We start from the raw sequence: 17666 nt of genomic DNA, 5'->3' as shown, positions 1-17666 counted from the left end.
ATACACGCAAAATGTCGTCAAACTGAGTGTTTTGTTCTACGCATTCACTTTGCTCTTTAGAGATGTCGATGCCATTTTTGCTGCTGTTTGCTCTTCACTACTCAAACACACGCAGGGATTAGACCTCACAGCTCAACGAGTGTAACGTTACTCTAAGCAAAGGGGGTCTACCTTTACAACAAGTTTTTTCAATGTTTACAGCTGATTATCACTCTCGCCCTTCCTGTCAACATAATTCGACATCTGCCCTAAAATCTCAAAACTTAAAGGGTGCTCATTATATATGAATTTCTTTTTTTTACTTGAAAATTTTGGGCTCAATCAGTATGCACATTTTACATGAGTGCGCATTACATGCGTGATTTTACGGTAATAACTTTGACTCAACGTACTTTAGCGCTAGTTTGAGTTCTTTCTTGGTCCTATTCTGTGCCATCTGCTTTTTGTTGAAGACTGACACAAGCACTTAAACACAGATTTATAAATATAAAATGGCAGTATTCAGAAGCCATCATATTCCTTAGTTATTCGGTATGTTCCTTGATCTTCATGTTTTCTTGATTTTATTTTCCTTTCTGAGACAAAAGTTTACTGATTTTACAGTACTTTACAGTATAGTGTCTGAAGAGACAAACACTCTAAACTCTTTGGGAAGGTCTCTAAACTCTGTGTTTGGCGATGCCCAGGCTCTGCCTATCATCTGTTTGGTAAAACATGGCGGTGGAGCCAGGGGCATTGAGACAGATCAGAATTAAGGGAATGATAAGTGCGGCCAAAATTCAGAAAGGTCCTTGAAGAAAACCTGATCCAGAGTGCACACACCCTTAGAATGGAGCAATGGTTCAGCCAAGACAACGCTGAAGTGGCTTTGGGAGAAGTCTGTGAGCAGTCCAGCCAAAGGCCAGTCTTAAACCCCATAGAACATCCATGGAAAGACCTGAAGATGGCAGCTTACAGACACTTCCTTGTCCGTCTAACAGATATTGGGAGGATTTGCCTAAATCCAGATGTGAAAAGCTTGTAGAGACTTGCAGAGAAGAATCAGAGCTGGAGTTGCTGCCAAAGGGGCTTCTATAAAGTAGTGAACTAAGCATCTGCATACTTCTAAAAATGAAAGATTTCAGTTTGAGATGAATACATTTACAAACGTTTCTAACATATGTTTTCTTTTTGTCCTTATTTTTTATAGTGCAGATCAGGGGTCAGCAACCTACCCCACTCGTGCCAAGCGGAACGATTTTCAATGGTACTCTGATTGAATTGAAATACAGTAATCCCTCCTCCATTGCGGGGGTTGCGTTCCAGAGCCACCCGCAAAATAAGAAAATCCGCGAAGTAGAAACCATATGTTTATATGGTTATTTTTATATTGTCATGCTTGGGTCACAGATTTGCGCAGAAACACAGGAGGTTGTAGAGAGACAGCAACGTTATTCAAACACTGCAAACAAACATTTGTCTCTTTTTCAAAAGTTTAAACTGTGCTCCATGACAAGACAGAGATGACAGTTCCGTCTCACAATTAAAAGAATGCAAACATATCTTCCTCTTCAAAGGAGTCAGGAGCAGAGACTGTCATAAAGGCAGAGGAAAATCAATAGGGCTGTTTGGCTTTTAAGTATGCGAAGCACCGCGGCACAAAGCTGTTGAAGGCGGCAGCTCACACCCCCTCCGTCAAGAGCACAGAAAGAGAGAGAGAGAGACAGAGAAAAACAAGCAATCAAAAATCAATACGTGCCCTTCAAGCTTTTAAGTATGCGAAGCACAGTGCAGCATGTCGTTTCAGGAAGCAGCTGCACAAAAGATAGCAACGTGAAGATAATCTTTCAGCATTTTTAGACTAGCGTCCGTATCGTCTAGGTGTGGGAACAGCCCCACTGCTCAATCCCCCTACGTCAGGATCAGAGAAAGTCAGCACAAGAGAAAGAGAAATGTAAGCTGGGTAGCTTCTCAGCCATCTGCCAATAGCGTCCCTTGTATGAAATCAACTGGGCAAACCAACTGAGGAAGCATGTACCAGAAATTAAAAGACCCATTGTCCGCAGAAACCCGCGAAGCAGCGAAAAATCTGCAATATTTATTTAAATATGCTTACATATAAAATCCGCGATGGAGTGAAGCCGTGAAAGGCGAAGCGCGATATAGCGAGGGATTACTGTATAGTAAAAAATTATATTTTAATTACAGTGCATGCGTTCACGCACTCATCTACGTTTTGCGTATGCAACTCACATGTAAATAGAAACAATGTGTTCAGTGTAGGCTTTGGTACATTAAAACAAACTTCTTTTTATTATATTTTAATTACAGTGCATGCGTTCACGCTCCATGCCCCCCATCCACGTTTTGCACATGCGATTAAAATGTAAAGGGAACCCATGTGTTCAGTGCAGGCTGTGGTACGTTAAAACAAACCTCTTGTTATTATTAAGTAATATAGTGCCTTAAAATGACTCACAAAAGACCAAAACTTGATATTCCCTCTTTTCAAGACTCTTGAAAAATGATGAATGAATTTGGATTTGTACAACAAAAGGATTGTGCCGTGTGTGTGTTATGCTGTGAAAGTGTCACATGTCGTACGTCAGGTGTACAAAGACATTATCAAACTAAACACCAGTCCACGTTTAAAAACTCTGAGAAAAGTGAAGCTATAAAAAGGGCCGTTTCTGGCTTCAAGAAACAAACTACTTATTTTAGTCAAATAATTGGAACTAAAAATAAAGCCACCGAATGTAGTTATACAATTGCTTCACATTAATTGTTTAATACCTCTGATTAATAATAAAGAATGATTAATCATATTAGAATTCTTGATCATTTTTTCTTAGTCAAACTGTGTTTTGTATTGAAAAAACTTGTAATTTATAATTTGTAATACAATTTTTAATAAATGTGTTGAAAATTAAAATTTGACAAAACATTCTTTTCATATATTTCTATGTATTTTAAAATATTGAATGACCAATAAGATCTGGTTATAACCGGACCAGTTTTGATACTATATGTAACAAAATTGGTAGAATTATGTCGGCACACAGAATAACATTGTAACACAGGTTCGGCATGACCCCGCTGAAAGGTTGCTGACCCCTGGTGTAGATTAATAGGCAAAAATGTCAAATATATCAAACTAAATTAAATCTACAACATGGTTAAGTGTGCAGAAAGTAAAGGGGTTTGAATACTTTTTGACTATAACACAACACAATAACACAATCAAAATTTGGTGGACGTCTGCAGGAGTTTGTCTTGTGACCCAGTTTTGTGGAGCAAAATGATGCACCCCTTCAAATTCCTTTCTAAGGTCCTCAAAAATGTTGTCAGTCAGTCATTGTCCAAACCTCTATATCCTAACACAGGGTCTCAGTTGCTAAAAAAAAATGCTTCCAAAAATCTGTGGCCTCCAGCAGTCCACGGTTAGACAGGCAATGCATAAATGAGGAAAAGTCAGCACTATTGGTGACTCCAAGGACTCTGCATGGTGCCAAAAAAAGCACAGGGTCGTAGAGGAGGATCTGTCCATCATGTTTGTTTTGGACAAAGTCGTGCTAAACAAAACAAAGAACTTGAGTAATGTGCATGGTGAGATATGACAGCGGAAGGTACTGCTCTTGTTGGAACAACGGCTTTGTGTGGTGCAGTCTGCAGTGTGGCACACACATGTTTAGCCTTGAAACGGCAGATACAGTGACGGGAAGGAATAAAGAGGGAGTGAGAGACGAGCACCCCTTAGTTTGATGTCATGAAAATGAAATTGTATCTAAACAATGACAAAATGAAGTGTGTCAGAGAGGTTATAATAGTTTGAGAATGCATGCAGTCCTAACCCTGGATGGGTAACAGTGAATTCTGAATTGCATCTGTAAATTCTACAGCACAGTGTCAAAGCATCTGAACATGCAATAAATGAGGGTTGGTGTAAGAGCCACGTCTCTAAAAATATGTAGTTGTCTATATTAGGAACAGTATATACTGTCTATATTTTAGCAGACTATGAGGCTTTGCCCCCTGCTCGCTTGGCTCGAACACCCCCCACCCCCCGGGTGCATTCTGCTCTAGCAAATTCATATCTCTACAACTTGCGTTGTCTCACGTGATGTTAAAGTGTCTCTCGCGGGACGTCATATTGTCTTCCGAGAAGATCACGTATTGTCTCCTTCCAAGCCTTCCAAGATCTTTTTCTTTTTTTACAATAGAGAGAAATATGTATAGTTAATTTAAAGGCATCATTTTATGTGAATATAGAATGTTTTGCAATAGGAAGTATTGGTTTATTAATAATTCCTTTGCATGCAGTTGGTGGGTGCTCCATTAGTGTGTCCAGCCCCAAGCTTTAACTCTGTAAAGGGGTTTTGGGTCAAGTTGTTACTCTTGAGAAGGATGTGAAGTGACGGTCATCAGACCACACCATTACATGACATTAAAAAAGGCTTTCAGCTTCGTTTCATTTGTAAAGTTCATAGTTCATACACTGCTCAAAAAAAATTAAGGGAACACTTAAATCAAAGGTCATGCGACATTAAATTGCAATGAATGAAATATTCAAGTGGAAAATCTTTACAGAGTAAATCTGCGTAATTCAATGAGAACAAAATGAAGTAACAACAGTCAATGGAAACCAAAATCACAAACCCTTTGAGGGCTGAATCAACAGCACACTGAAAATCAAAGTCAAAAATTTAAATTCCAGGCTGATACAACTTGTGTGAATTTCATCACAGCAACTCATAATATGACTCAATAGTGTATATGGCCTCCACGTGCATATATGCACTCATGACAACATCTGGGTAAGCTCTAGATGAGAGTGCACATGGTGTCCTAGGGGATCTCCTCCCAGACCTGGATCAGGGCATCAGTGAGCTCCATGACAGTCTGTGGCACTACTTGACGGCATTGGAGGCACCGATAAAATGTCCCAGAGGATCTGAATAGGATTCAGGTCTAAGGAATGCATGGGCCAGTCAATAACATTAATGCCTTCATCACCCTGGAATTGCCTACACACTTTGGCCACATAAGGCCGGGTATTGTCCTGCACCAGGAAGAACTGAGGGCCCACTGCACCAGTATAAGGTCTGACTAAGGCTTTGAGAATTTCATCCCAGTACCTAATGAGGATATGCCTCTATAGACCATCACTGACCCAACGGCAAACTGGTCATGCTAGATGATGTTGCAGACTGCATAACATTCTCCAAGGTTTCTCCAGACCCTTTCATGTCTGTCACATGTGCTCAGGGTGAATCTGCTCTCATCTGCGAAGAGAATGGGGCGCCAATGGTGGAGCTGCCAATTGTGGCATTCTCTGGCTAATTCCAGTCGAGCTGCAGGGTGATGGGCTATGAACACACATCCCATTAGAGAACATCGGGCCCTCATGCCACTCTCATGGAGTCTGTGACAGTTTGGTCAGAAACATGTACACCAGTTGCCAGCTGGAGGTCATTTTGTAGAGCTCTGGCAGTGCTCGTCCTGTTCCTCCTCACACAAAGGAGCAGATACCAGTTCTACGGTCCGGTCCAGGTCTCCTCATTCTCTTGACACTATGCTTGAAGATGCAGCAAACCTTCTTGTGACGGCACGTGTGGATGTGCCATCTTGGTGGAGCTGGACTACTTGTGTAAACTGAATCAGCTGCAGGTACCACCTTGTGATACCAGTAGTGACAAGGACACTAGCAAAACTAGAGAAGAATCAGTCAGTCAGGAAGGATAAGGAGAGAGCAACTGTCTGTGGCCACCATTCCCTTTTTGGGGGTTATTTTGTTGTGCCCCTGTTGTCACTTTCATTTTCACCAAAGCAGGTGAAGTTGGTTGACAATCGCTTAGGCTTCCTACCTGTACAGATTAATATGCCCGAAAGCTTCATTAACTTAGTATTGGATTGTGATGACTAAGTGTTCCCATCATTTTTTTGACTAGTATATTGTTGTTTGTGTTGCCTCCTTAGCATTCTGTTTACCCACAGAAAAATGAGTCAAACATGTTGAATTTTTTCAACATTAGAAAATGTTAATATGTACAACAGAATACCAACACGTAAACATAATCAAACTGGGAAAGGTCTGCCTAGTGTCCACTGCTGTACTGATTTAGATTTAGTACATGTCCTTTGTGTGACATGTTTTGAGACCGTTACCAGCGCACAGCTAGACGTCACCATTGGGACAGGAGAAGTGTGTGGTTTTTGTGTTTCTTATATTACTGCTTCAGTTGGTCATGAGAGATATACATGCCCGAACCACACAATCGATGTGCTCCTTGCGTTATTGTGGGCTAACACAGCCTCACTCTTAGTGATGGTCACATTTCCCTGACACAGACATTGAAAGTTGCTGCATTGTGGAACGTGCTTATGGGGGCCTCATGTCTGTCTTGTCCTTTTATTTGATGAAAATTGTGTTTTTTTTGCCATGCATCTACTTGGATGGCAAGTCACCTTCAGGTGACTAAGTTCACCAGGCATATGGCGTTTCAGTAATATAGTGCCCATTAATTTCTCTATCCATATCAATGTCTGATGATCAGTTCACACTGTCATCGCTATCGCTTGATTCAACTAATGTTTCCAATTCAGTTTGGTCTAAAGTTGTCTGTACAGCTTCCCATGTACAGGCCGTTGTGTTTTGCATGAAGGTCTCGCCTCCCTCGTGAATAATGAGCTACCATAGAGTGACAAAACGCTTAGAACTATTTGTGAATTTTTTCAACATAATGTTGTTTCATCCTCCACAGGGCAGTAGAATACTGTTCCGAGAGTTATTTGGAGTTAACACTATAAAGATAATTACACATCACCTTGAGCCTGACTCTGGAATAACCGTATTCGCATATCATTTTTAGTCACACTCAAGTCGGGGTTAATGCCAAGGAGGTTAAGTCATTTAATAAAGTTTTTTTTAATATTTTTTAAAGCAAGTGGTTTAATGCGTCAGAATCTTTGGTCCTGCTTGAAGTGCCGCATAACATGGAGTTTGCCACTGCAGTCATATTGTTAGATATGTTGTCTGAAACAGAAGACATTTCCGTCTTCAGAATGCCAAGTCATAATTCTGACCTTAAACTGAGTGAAAAATGTTAGCCCCAATCTCAATTGGATAATGTATGTGCAATACAAATCAAGATATGAGGGAATGGAAGCAGCAGGGAGTGTGGGCTAAAACTGTGTCAAGAGGGATATGAAGGATTGATAAGAGAAGCCGACATTTGCTGAATGTCAAGTTTTGTTTGTTTCTTTGAGCAAAGACTGCGAATGTAGTTTGATGTCACAGCATCAAAGTAACTTTTTTTTTTGTATTATTCTGCATGGAAAATTTTCAATGACTTATGCAGTATACATAAGATACACAATGTAATGAATTATTATTATTATTATTATAGAGAATTTGTATTGTGCTTCTAAAGTGTAAAATAAAATATAATGTGTAATTAAAAATGTTTATTTTTACAATCAATGCAGTTCGGAAAGCCTCCCCAAAGCAAGAAGAAGGCTGCATCATTGACTCACTGTTAGCAGACATTCGGAAAGGCTTCAAACTGAGGAAGACTACCAGATCCAGATGCGGGTCAGATTTGTCTGCTTATGCAGAATCCAGAAAAGGTGAGCTTGTCTCCTGCTTACTTCCATACTGCCATGCCCTGGAAAGGCTATAGTGGACACCTCTCCTCAAAATAGATAGATAGATAAATGTGCTTTCTCTTACCTGTGCAGCTTCTTTTTAAGGTTGACCCGCAGTGTTAAATGTCTAATTGTTTTTTTACGGTGACCTTTTTACAGTGTTTGGGGTGTGCAGCCCACAGTTTATTCCGTATTGTGTTAGAGTAACAATCCTGTTGGTGCATCTTTCTCACATGCTGAACTACCTAATGCCATTAGCCTCCACTGGCAGAGGAAATAGAGAAGCAAGCTACAGGAGCAAGTATTTAACTCAGTTTAAGGTTATAATCTTCAAAATAATATTGACTACTAGGGGGCTCTGGCCCCTGCTTGCTTTGCTCGCCAACCCCCGTGCAGGCACTAGCCACTTCGCAGATTTGCCGCTTGCGTATGGGGATGCGGCTGTACAATTTAAACAGATTGTTATTTTCATGGGAATTGTTACATATGCATAATAGACCTAAATATTTTACATTACAGCGAGTAAAAAATAGTAAAACTTAATAAATTGAAAGAAAATTGTTTCATGTTGTGTTAGAGGTATTCGTTGCGTTATACAATTTTGTTCTGTTTGGCTTTGAAATTAACACACAAATACTTTTTAAACTTACACTTTTACTGTAAAACTTCAATAAAACCAATATTTGGAATTAACTTTTCGTCAATATCACTTTGAATTTTGATTCCTTGTTTGGACTTGTAATAATAATAATAATTCTTTGCATTTATGTAGCGCTTTTCTCACTACTCAAAACGCTCAGCAATTGCAGGTTAAGGGCCTTGCTTAAGGGCCCAACAGAGCAGAGTCTCTATTGGCATTTACAGGATTCGAACCAGCAACCTTCCGATTGCCAGTGCAGATCCCTAGCCTCAGAGCCACCACTCCGCTACTCCGCCTTATATCGTGACAACGCAACGTATAACTGCCCGTGAGTCAATATTGTTTCTTTCTCTCTAATAAACAAAGTGACTTTTTCAAATGTTTGTCCCTGTGATTTGTTAATTATCATAGCAAAAGCTATTCTAACGGGAAGCTGTAAACATTTTAATATGAATGGCATATCAAGATCTCCTTTGGTTTCTAATGCTATCCACAGAAGTTGTACTACATTACCTTTTTTGCTGCCTATTAAAATTTTACAAGTCAGAATTGTTCGAACAATTTTGAATACAACTAATTTTGTCCTATTGCATAGCCCATCACTCAGACATAAATTACGCAATAACATTACGACACATCCTTCTTTCAACAGTAATTAGGCTGGTGGAAGACCGGATGGTGTTAATGATTGTAGATATTCTACGGGATATTGTAAGTTGATGTTTTCATCTTCTGCACCATCACCACCAACTGCTTCAGCATAGTCTATTGATACGCATTTAACCAATATGCCATGTAACCGATCAACAATTTTCACGTTAATTCATTTGACTTCATCGATCCTTGGTGCTAGGATTGCCCGTGTACTCATTTTTTCTGTTGATAACCCTTCAGGATGAAATTCTTCAATAAGATTTGGACATAATAAGTCGTCTTTTATTGGGATCGTAAAGTGAGGAATACGTAAAAATTTATAAGAGCTGAGAAAGCAGGAACTGTGTCTGCCAAAAGCATTCACACAAATGAGAGGTGAGAGGACCATGGGCCATTAACCGGAAATGGTTGAGAGGAGGTTTGGACTTCATAATATCTCTTGGCAATAGTCTCGCATCAAGATTTTCTTTTATAATAGAGAGATTTTTATGTGCCAAACAAAATCAAGATGTGTCAATTTACACCATGCAACCTGGTAGTGCCAGCTGTTCAGTCTCCCATGCTCCTCTCTTCTAGCTTTTCTGTTGACTGTCTTGACCTTCCAAATGCTGCATGTGTACCTCAGTAATGGTACTGGTGGTACGAGACTCCTGGCCGGTTCATCATCTGACCTTATGAAGCTACATCTAAAGTGAGGTGTGGTCATCCTGCCCCCAAGGGGCTCAGAATCTTGTCCAAAGGCACCATTTGCCTTTTATTCAGGGACTAATAAGAATACATTTTGCTTTCTCCAAAAGCAGCCAGTTTTGCCTTTCAAAGCTCCTAACACTAACTGAATGCTTGTGTAGGTTTTAGTTGTGTCAGCAGGTTGTGCCTTACTTTTGAGCAACCAGCTTACGTAGCTTTCAAAGACGCGTCATACAGGTAATTACCACAAACAGGAGAGGCGGTAAATATGCAAATGACAGATCATAACGGCAAAGAAGATTATTAGCAAGGTCTGTTGTGGCAGTGTTCAGTTTCAGGAAGTGAAGTGCATTTTGTAAAGTCCTCCATTATTATTTTGATTAACAAAATTTGCCAGGTCATTTTTTGTAGCGAGTTTACTGCTGACCTTGTCTGCCAAATGTTTCCCTGAAAATGCACTATGCAGCTACAGTAGCTTAGACTCAGTTTTTGTTTCCCCCACAGTGCCCCATGATGCTTTGTGAAGCCAACATGATATCACAGAGCTGGAGCAGCCATGTTGGAGGGGGCTGTCCCTTTCTGATCTTTACTCCCTTCTCTACTTGCGTCGCAAATGTGAAGAACTTTCATGCGTGCGTGCTGGTGCTGTAAGCGCACTCCACCTCACACTTCACTGTGTTGCCCCGATCTGCATCACACATAAACAAATAATTTATGGTGTATACGCGAATATGATGGATTCTCTAGCCAGATTTGTAGCCTGCATGCATTAATTAAAAAAAAAAAAACAACAACACTACTTAACTAAAAACTGACAGTGTATTCATTTGAGGGTTACATTAGCTGACCATAGTGAGAGTATTATGAAAACACTGCGTTATGCTGCATAGATTCCCTGTACATTGTGTCTTCACTGCTAGAGTTAAGCGTGTGCAATGGATGGCAAAATGGGACTGGCCAATAGACATGAAAAGAGGCAGGAGATTCCCTACCAACACAAGTATCTAGACATAGGAGGCCACCTGAAGAGTGGGCATGCTGGCATCCCTGCTGGATTAGAAGGAGGAACATCACCTGGCTGGGAGAACAGCTAGAAAGGAGGACAGGAGGAGCTGAATTTTTCAAGCTACATGCTCTCCTGAATTGCTAGGTGGCAGTAACCCTGGAATTGGGTAAACCACTGGACACCCGCAGGGCATGCATAGAGTTGTAGTGCTGTAGAGCAGCCCTGTTGGGGTCCCTGGGTGCCATCAGGAGGTGCTGCTAGGAGCTGTGCTGCTTGGTTTTTGGGAACTTCTTATTGACCTGGAAGTACTTCCATTGGGCTGTGCCCTGGCATTGGAGTACTTGGAGGTCCAAGATAAAAGGAGATGCTTGACTTCATCCAGGCAAGTTGGAGTCAGATGGAAGGAAGACAAAGCTCGCCTGGAGGTGTGAAGAAGAGGAAAGGGAGAAACAATGAGGAATTGTTTGTGTTGGAAGAAGCCTTGTTGAGGTAATATTGTTAACAAATTACTTGTTTTTCCCCAGCGCTTGTGTTTGTCTGTTGGTGTCTGACATTTGGGACCCTGGCAGTGCCCCCTACTGGTCACACATGTTATGCTACTCACAATGTAGCATAGATCGGTTAGTGACAGAGACAGACCAGCGTATATGACGCTGATCCCTTGCAACACAGGCGCAGTATGTGGTATGTAGTTGTATCAATAGGAGTTTGGGAGGTGCAGAGAGAAATTAAAGACGCTGAGCATAATTTTAGCTTAGTGGTTAGCACCACCACTATAGCTCAGGTCACATTTATGGACACAATAATCGGTCCAGCATATTTGCGAGGCACTTCTCAAGACCTTCAGGGACACTCGAGACTGCTACACCTTTATAATTCACTCAAAACGAGTTCAGTTTCTCTTTGACTATTGACTTCGATGCATTTCAACGAAATTCCTGAACATTTCCACGTTTTCGGCGAACTTAAGGCAAAGCGAGTTGAGTGGGGTTTACTCATCACTATTCCTAATTCTAGTCCCCAAACACACATTTAGTTTTGCCATCTGACTCCACAAAACCTTACTCATTTTAATACTATCAAAATTTTTCTAATGTACCATCTTTTTTTTTTATTTAATGCTAAATCTCATTTGTTTATTTGATTGCCCAAGAAGCATGACATGGTGTGTGTGTATCTTGGTAGTCAGACTACAGACCGCAGATTAGTGTTTTGGAAAATTCCACCTCTTAATGTTTTGGCCAATTTTGCGATTATTATTAGTTTTGGTTCACGTTTAGGTCGAGTTATTTTTCTCTCTGATAGAACCCAGCGTACAGCGTCTCCCTCTAAGACTGGCAACCTCAGGTGATCTGGACTTGGGTTTTTGAGGCAGAAGGAAGGGTCATGTGTGCCGAGATCTAATCCTGGGCTGACTGGCGCGAGAGGCTGTTCATCATTCACTTCATGATTACTCTACAGTGTGCAAAATAAATATTCCTCATATAAGAGTATAGCAAAAAGAATAACTGATAGAATGGAAGCCCCTTGAATATCAGTCATTATGCTGTAAAATACAGAATTTTTTAAATTGATAATTTTTTGTTTTTTTTTTCATCAGGAAAATCTACAAGTTCTTTGGCAAAAGAGTCTTCCGCCTTGGATGGTGAAGCAAAGCAAGGCACTGAAATGAATGGATCTGGAGTGAAAACAGAGAGTGCTGTTGAAACTTCAGAGAATGGGACCACCAGCTCACTGAAGTCTGCACCCGAGATTACTGTGCAAGTCGCTAATGACAAACCATTTGAACCTGATCTTTGTTCTGACGTGACAGTGCCTACTATAAGAATGGAACAAAACAATAACATTGAATCAACACTAAATCTGGAAGGGGGTGGCATGAAGCAACTGAAGGCCGACGGAGACCTGTGCAGCCATCAGAACGCCGACATCACACCTAACACCAACACGGTATCGACACCTGTAGAACACAGTGATATTGTTGAAGCGAAAAGTGACGAGATTTTGCCAGCTGAAGCAGGTGTGAATAATGAAGGTGACAAAATTGATGAAGAGGACACGGCATGTGTGGACTGTGATGACACCGAAGCCCTGCAGAATATAGGTCAGGAGCCAGAATCAGTGGAGACAGATGCCTGTGACAGCCTGCAACCTGTTGACACATCTCTAGAAGTGACAGCTGTCGACGATTTAGGGGGCAATGTTAACCATGTGCCAGTACCCATGGGTCTGACATTGTCACCTCATCGCCATTCAAGGAACAAGAAAAAAAACAGTTCAGGTAATTTTCTTTTGTTATGTGCTTGTACTCGTTTATGAACTCAGTCCTGAACTAGAAATGAGTGCTGCTGGTTCATTTTGGGAGTCCTGAGCTCTGGAGCCTGTGACCCGTGGCATTGACTAGCCTTTGGGGTGTCAAACTCCGATCCTGGAGGGCCACAGTGGCTGCAGGTTTTCATTCTGACAATCTTCTTAATGTGCTGCTAACTAACTTCTTTTGCCTTAATTTTAATTCACTTGACTCAGGCCCTTTAGTTGTCTCCTTTTCTTTAATTAGCAGCCAAACAATAATGAGACACAAAACGAGCCGCCACATGAGCAGCTCACCTGTGCCCATCACACAATATCTGAAAATGAAGATAGGTGACGACAGCCACCAAAACAAAACAGAAAAAACAGAAAATCAGTAGATTTGGAAATGTCTGCTATAGCAGAATGAAGATAGCAACATGCCGTGGAATTAAATTCTTCTTCTTCTTTTGGCTGCTCCCGTTAGGGGTCGCCACAGCGGATCATCTTCTTCCATATCTTTCTGTCCTCTGCATCTTGTTCTGTTACACCCATCACCTGCATGTCCTCTCTCACCACATCCATAAACCTTCGCTTAGGCCTCTTCCTGTTTTCCTCTTGCCTGGCAGCTCAATCTTTAGCATCCTTCTCCCAATATACTCAGCATCTCTCCTCTGCACATACAAAACCAACGCAATCTCGCTTCTCTGACTTTGTCTCCCAACCGTCCAATTTGAGCTGACCCTCTAATGTCCTCATTTCTAATCCTGTCCGTCTTCGTCACACCCAATGCAAATCTTAGCATCCTTAACTCTGCCACCTCCAGCTCTGTCTCCTGCTTTTTGGTCAGTGCCACCGTCTCCAACCCATATAACATAGCTGGTCTCACTACCATCCTGTAGACCTTCCCTTTCACTCTTTCTGATATGTCTGTCACAAATCACTCCTGACACTAATCTCCACCCATTCCACCCTGTCTGCACTCTCTTTTTCTCCTCTCTTCCACAATCCCCATTACTCTGTACTGTTGATCCCAAGTATTTAAACTCATCCACCTTCGCCAACTCTACTCCCTGCATCCTCACCATTCCACTGACCTCCCTCTCATTTACACACATGTATTCTGTCTTGTTCCTATTGACCTTCATTCCTCTCTTCTCTAGAGCATATCTCCACCTCTCCAGGGTCTCCTCAACCTGCTCCCTACTATCGCTACAGATCACAGTGTCATCAGCAAACATCCTAGTCCACGGGGGCTCCTGTCTAATCTAATCTATCAACCTGTCCATCACTATTGCAAATAAGAAAGGGCTCGGAGCCGATCCCTGATGTAATCCCACCTCCACCTTGAATTCATCCATCACTCCTACCGCAGACCTCACCACAGTCACACTTCTCTCGTACATATCCTGTACAACTCTTACGTACTTCTCTGCCACTCCCGACTTCCTCATACAATACCACAGCTCCTCTCAGTCACCCTGTCATATGCTTTCTCCAGGTCCACAAAGACGCAATGCAACTCCTTCTGGCCTTCTCTAAACTTCTCCATCAATATCCTCCGAGCAAACATCGCATCTGTGGTGCTGTTTCTTGGCATGAAACCATACTGCTGCTCATTAATCTGTTAATCTGTTGCACTTCCTGATTCACTATCTCCACATCATCCAACCTCTTTTCTCTCTCGTTCTCTTCATTCATAAGTGGAATTAAATAATGGGCTTAATTAACAGTAAGACTACGCTTCTCATTAAGAGATTGGTTGGAGTTTGAAGCCCCAATTTAGCTGGTCGTCTGTTGGTTCGTTTCACATCTCATTTCTGTTTGGCTGCCATTTAATGAAGAAACAAATCAATTCAGAGCGCTGAATCCTTAAAAACAGGGCTATTAAAATGAAGGGAAAAAGGAGTTGATTAGGGGGGGAAACGGGTCACTGATTAGGAAAACCTGCAGCCACTACGGCCCTCCAGGTCTGGAGTTCGACATCCATGCCAGACACTTATTTTGTGTAATCAGGTGGTTCATTGTAGTTTTTTTTTTTAAACTTACCATGAAGTATTCGTCACATGCATTATGAAGTTTCTCACATGTTTATACAGAAAGGCCTTGGATTAGTAGAAGTTCTCAGTCTACATCCTGCTTTCATGGCTAATAAATGAAAAGTCAGAATTCATTTTAAATGAGGTCTGGTTGAATATTTTGAGGATTAATTGTGAAAAATGATTAGGGTCGAGTATTAGTTGAGGTATCTTGATTGTTGCTAATTATCCTGTGAGGTTTTTTTCTTGCTGCTTGTGAGGGTGTAGGTAAGTTTCTTAGAATATGAGGAGATGTTTATGATTGACTGATCTGAATGCAAAGGCCATCGCTTTTATTAGTGTGCAGTTATTGGAGTAACAGTACAGTACAGACACAAATTCAGTTATTGACAGTGTCGGGTTTTGTCTATCAAGGTATACAATTTGCCTTTTTTTTCATTCTTGAAGTTTATTGGGTTCACGTGAGTTGTTTTTACACTTATATATAAGAACAACGCCACCACAGAGAAAAACGTTTGAGGTGCCAACCGGGAGATCCACTTGTGATGTGAATTCATACAGAAAAGCATCGCAAATAAACACAAAAATTGTGTTTTGGCGACCTCTAGTGGTGTCAGGCAGGAATTGCTTATGTTTTTCCAGTCACCTCTTGTGTCTGTTGGGCATCACATGAGTAGGAAGACTGAATGGGGGGAAAAAAGTTTCCACAACCGGGGTACCCTAAAAAAATTTAGAGACGTTTCATTCCTGTACATGCAACATGTCTTCATTATGGTGTAAGATTTGGCTCCCAGATTATCTAAATACTGCATGTTATCCAATCTGTGCATGGGCAACCAATCTACAAATGTGGACAATGAACTCGCTAAATGGCTCGTACACACTAATGTGTAACCTGATCAACAAATGCCCCTGTATTTTCCAGGTTGGCCATTATTTTCGCTTTGCTCACATTCCTTTTGGCAGTTTACTTATACCACACATTTCAAAAGAATCTGCGTTGCAGATAAAGGAGTAGAAATTTATTGTTTGGTTTATCCACTAAGTTTAGTCATTTCCTAAGCGTAAACGTATCAAATGGCTTGGGGGAAAAAGTTATTGGCCATATTTATGTAAAAATGAATTGCTTTTAGTTTTACAGTTTGACATTGATTCCTTAAAATTTATTATCAGCTTTTGGAAATGTGACCCAAGTTTTAAAAATTTAATATCAAATGTTTAAAAAAAAAAAATAAAATAAAATCCTGGTAACTGTATTAGGTGCATCGCATTGTGTGTTCTAGATGTTCTGTACAGCTGTGTAGATTAAGGGACTTGTGTGTGGTGTTTAGGCAGGGGGAAGTTTTAATGAAGTATCAATCTATATATCTTATAATTATCTATCTATCTATCTATCTATCTATCTATCTATCTATCTATCTATCTATCTATCTATCTATCTATCTATCTATCCATTTGTCTTATGGACTGGAGTGCCTTTCACTTCCACAGTATATGTCTATATAGTATTTTTATATGGTAAGGTCAGGTTGGGGAGCATGCACTGGTATAGCACGTTGCCGCACCCACCACATGATGAAATGGCTCGGGATCCTGGTTGCCAACCCCCCAGGCAGAAACGGGGTCGAGTCCTACCCTCTGGAAATGACTATCTTGTCTGCTGCAGCCAGGTGTTACATGGACATCCCCTTGGCCTGGTCCAGACATTCTGGTCCTCAACAATGAAGATCCTATGAGCCTGATCACCCTCAGGGAATCGTGCCACATGGCCGTAGTGCCATAACTGACACTCCCTCTCAATGGAGGTAATGTGCCTCACTGGGAACTCCGTGAGCAACACAAAGTCAAACCAGTGGTACTCAAAGCTTCTCCAAAGAGACACACATGAAGGAGTACAGTCTTCATCTCAGGTCACTGGATAGCATCCATGTCTTACAACTATATAGCAAGACAGGAAGCACCAGGACTCTAAAGACTTGGACCTTCGTCCTTTTGCATAGATATTGGGAGTGCCACACACCCCTTTCCAGCGACCTCATGAAATGCTCTCCCAGTCTGTCTACTGACTTCATAGGAAGAGTCCCCAGAGACACTGCCATGGTAAGTAAACCTCTCGACAAGGTCGACACTCTCTCCGCAGACACACACTGCTGATGGCTGCGCCTAAGAGGTCATTATACAGTATGTGCGTGTGTGTGTGTATATATATATATATATATCCATCCATCCATTTTCCAACCTGCTGAATCCGAACACAGGGTCACGGGGGTCTGCTGGAGCCAATCCCAGCCAACACAGGGCACAAGGCAGGAACCAATCCCGGGCAGGGTGCCAACCCACCGCAGGACACACACAAACACACCCACACACCAAGCACACACTAGGGCCAATTTAGAATTGCCAATCCACCTAACCTGCATGTCTTTGGACTGTGGGAGGAAACCGGAGTGCCCGGAGGAAACCCACACAGACACGGGGAGAACATGCAAACTCCACGCAGGGAAGACCCGGGAAGCGAACCCAGGTCCCCAGATCTGTTACCTGGTAGGTAACCACCCATACAATCAGATTGTGATTCAGACTACGAATGCCATGAATGTAATTAGCCCGATCTACATGCTGTCAAATGAACGACCAACACGCCGTGGCGCAACGTAAGAGTCTTCTCCTCTAATTCTGACGTCCAAGGTTCGATTCCCAGAGAGAGGGGTGCAGTGAGTGTGTACGC

At 41.6% G+C, this 17666-nt stretch overlaps 1 protein-coding gene across 4 annotated transcripts in view; it reads left to right on the top strand.

Annotated features, from left to right (window-relative positions):
• inf2 (inverted formin 2) overlaps positions 1 to 17666 on the top strand; it is a 198689-nt gene that overhangs the window by 171880 nt on the left and 9143 nt on the right. For all 4 annotated transcript variants that reach the window (XM_051920005.1, XM_051920006.1, XM_051920003.1 and 1 more), the window contains exons 22-23: positions 7465 to 7605; positions 12211 to 12891. In XM_051920005.1, the coding sequence (XP_051775965.1) occupies positions 7465 to 7605; positions 12211 to 12891 (822 nt within the window). The remainder of the gene's footprint in view (positions 1 to 7464; positions 7606 to 12210; positions 12892 to 17666) is intronic.

Source organism: Erpetoichthys calabaricus, chromosome 16 (assembly GCF_900747795.2).
Source record: "Erpetoichthys calabaricus chromosome 16, fErpCal1.3, whole genome shotgun sequence".
Classification (NCBI taxonomy): Eukaryota; Metazoa; Chordata; class Cladistia; order Polypteriformes; family Polypteridae; genus Erpetoichthys; species Erpetoichthys calabaricus.
The sequence above is the reverse complement of the archived record's forward strand: the minus strand, read 5'-3'. Positions and strand labels throughout refer to the sequence as shown.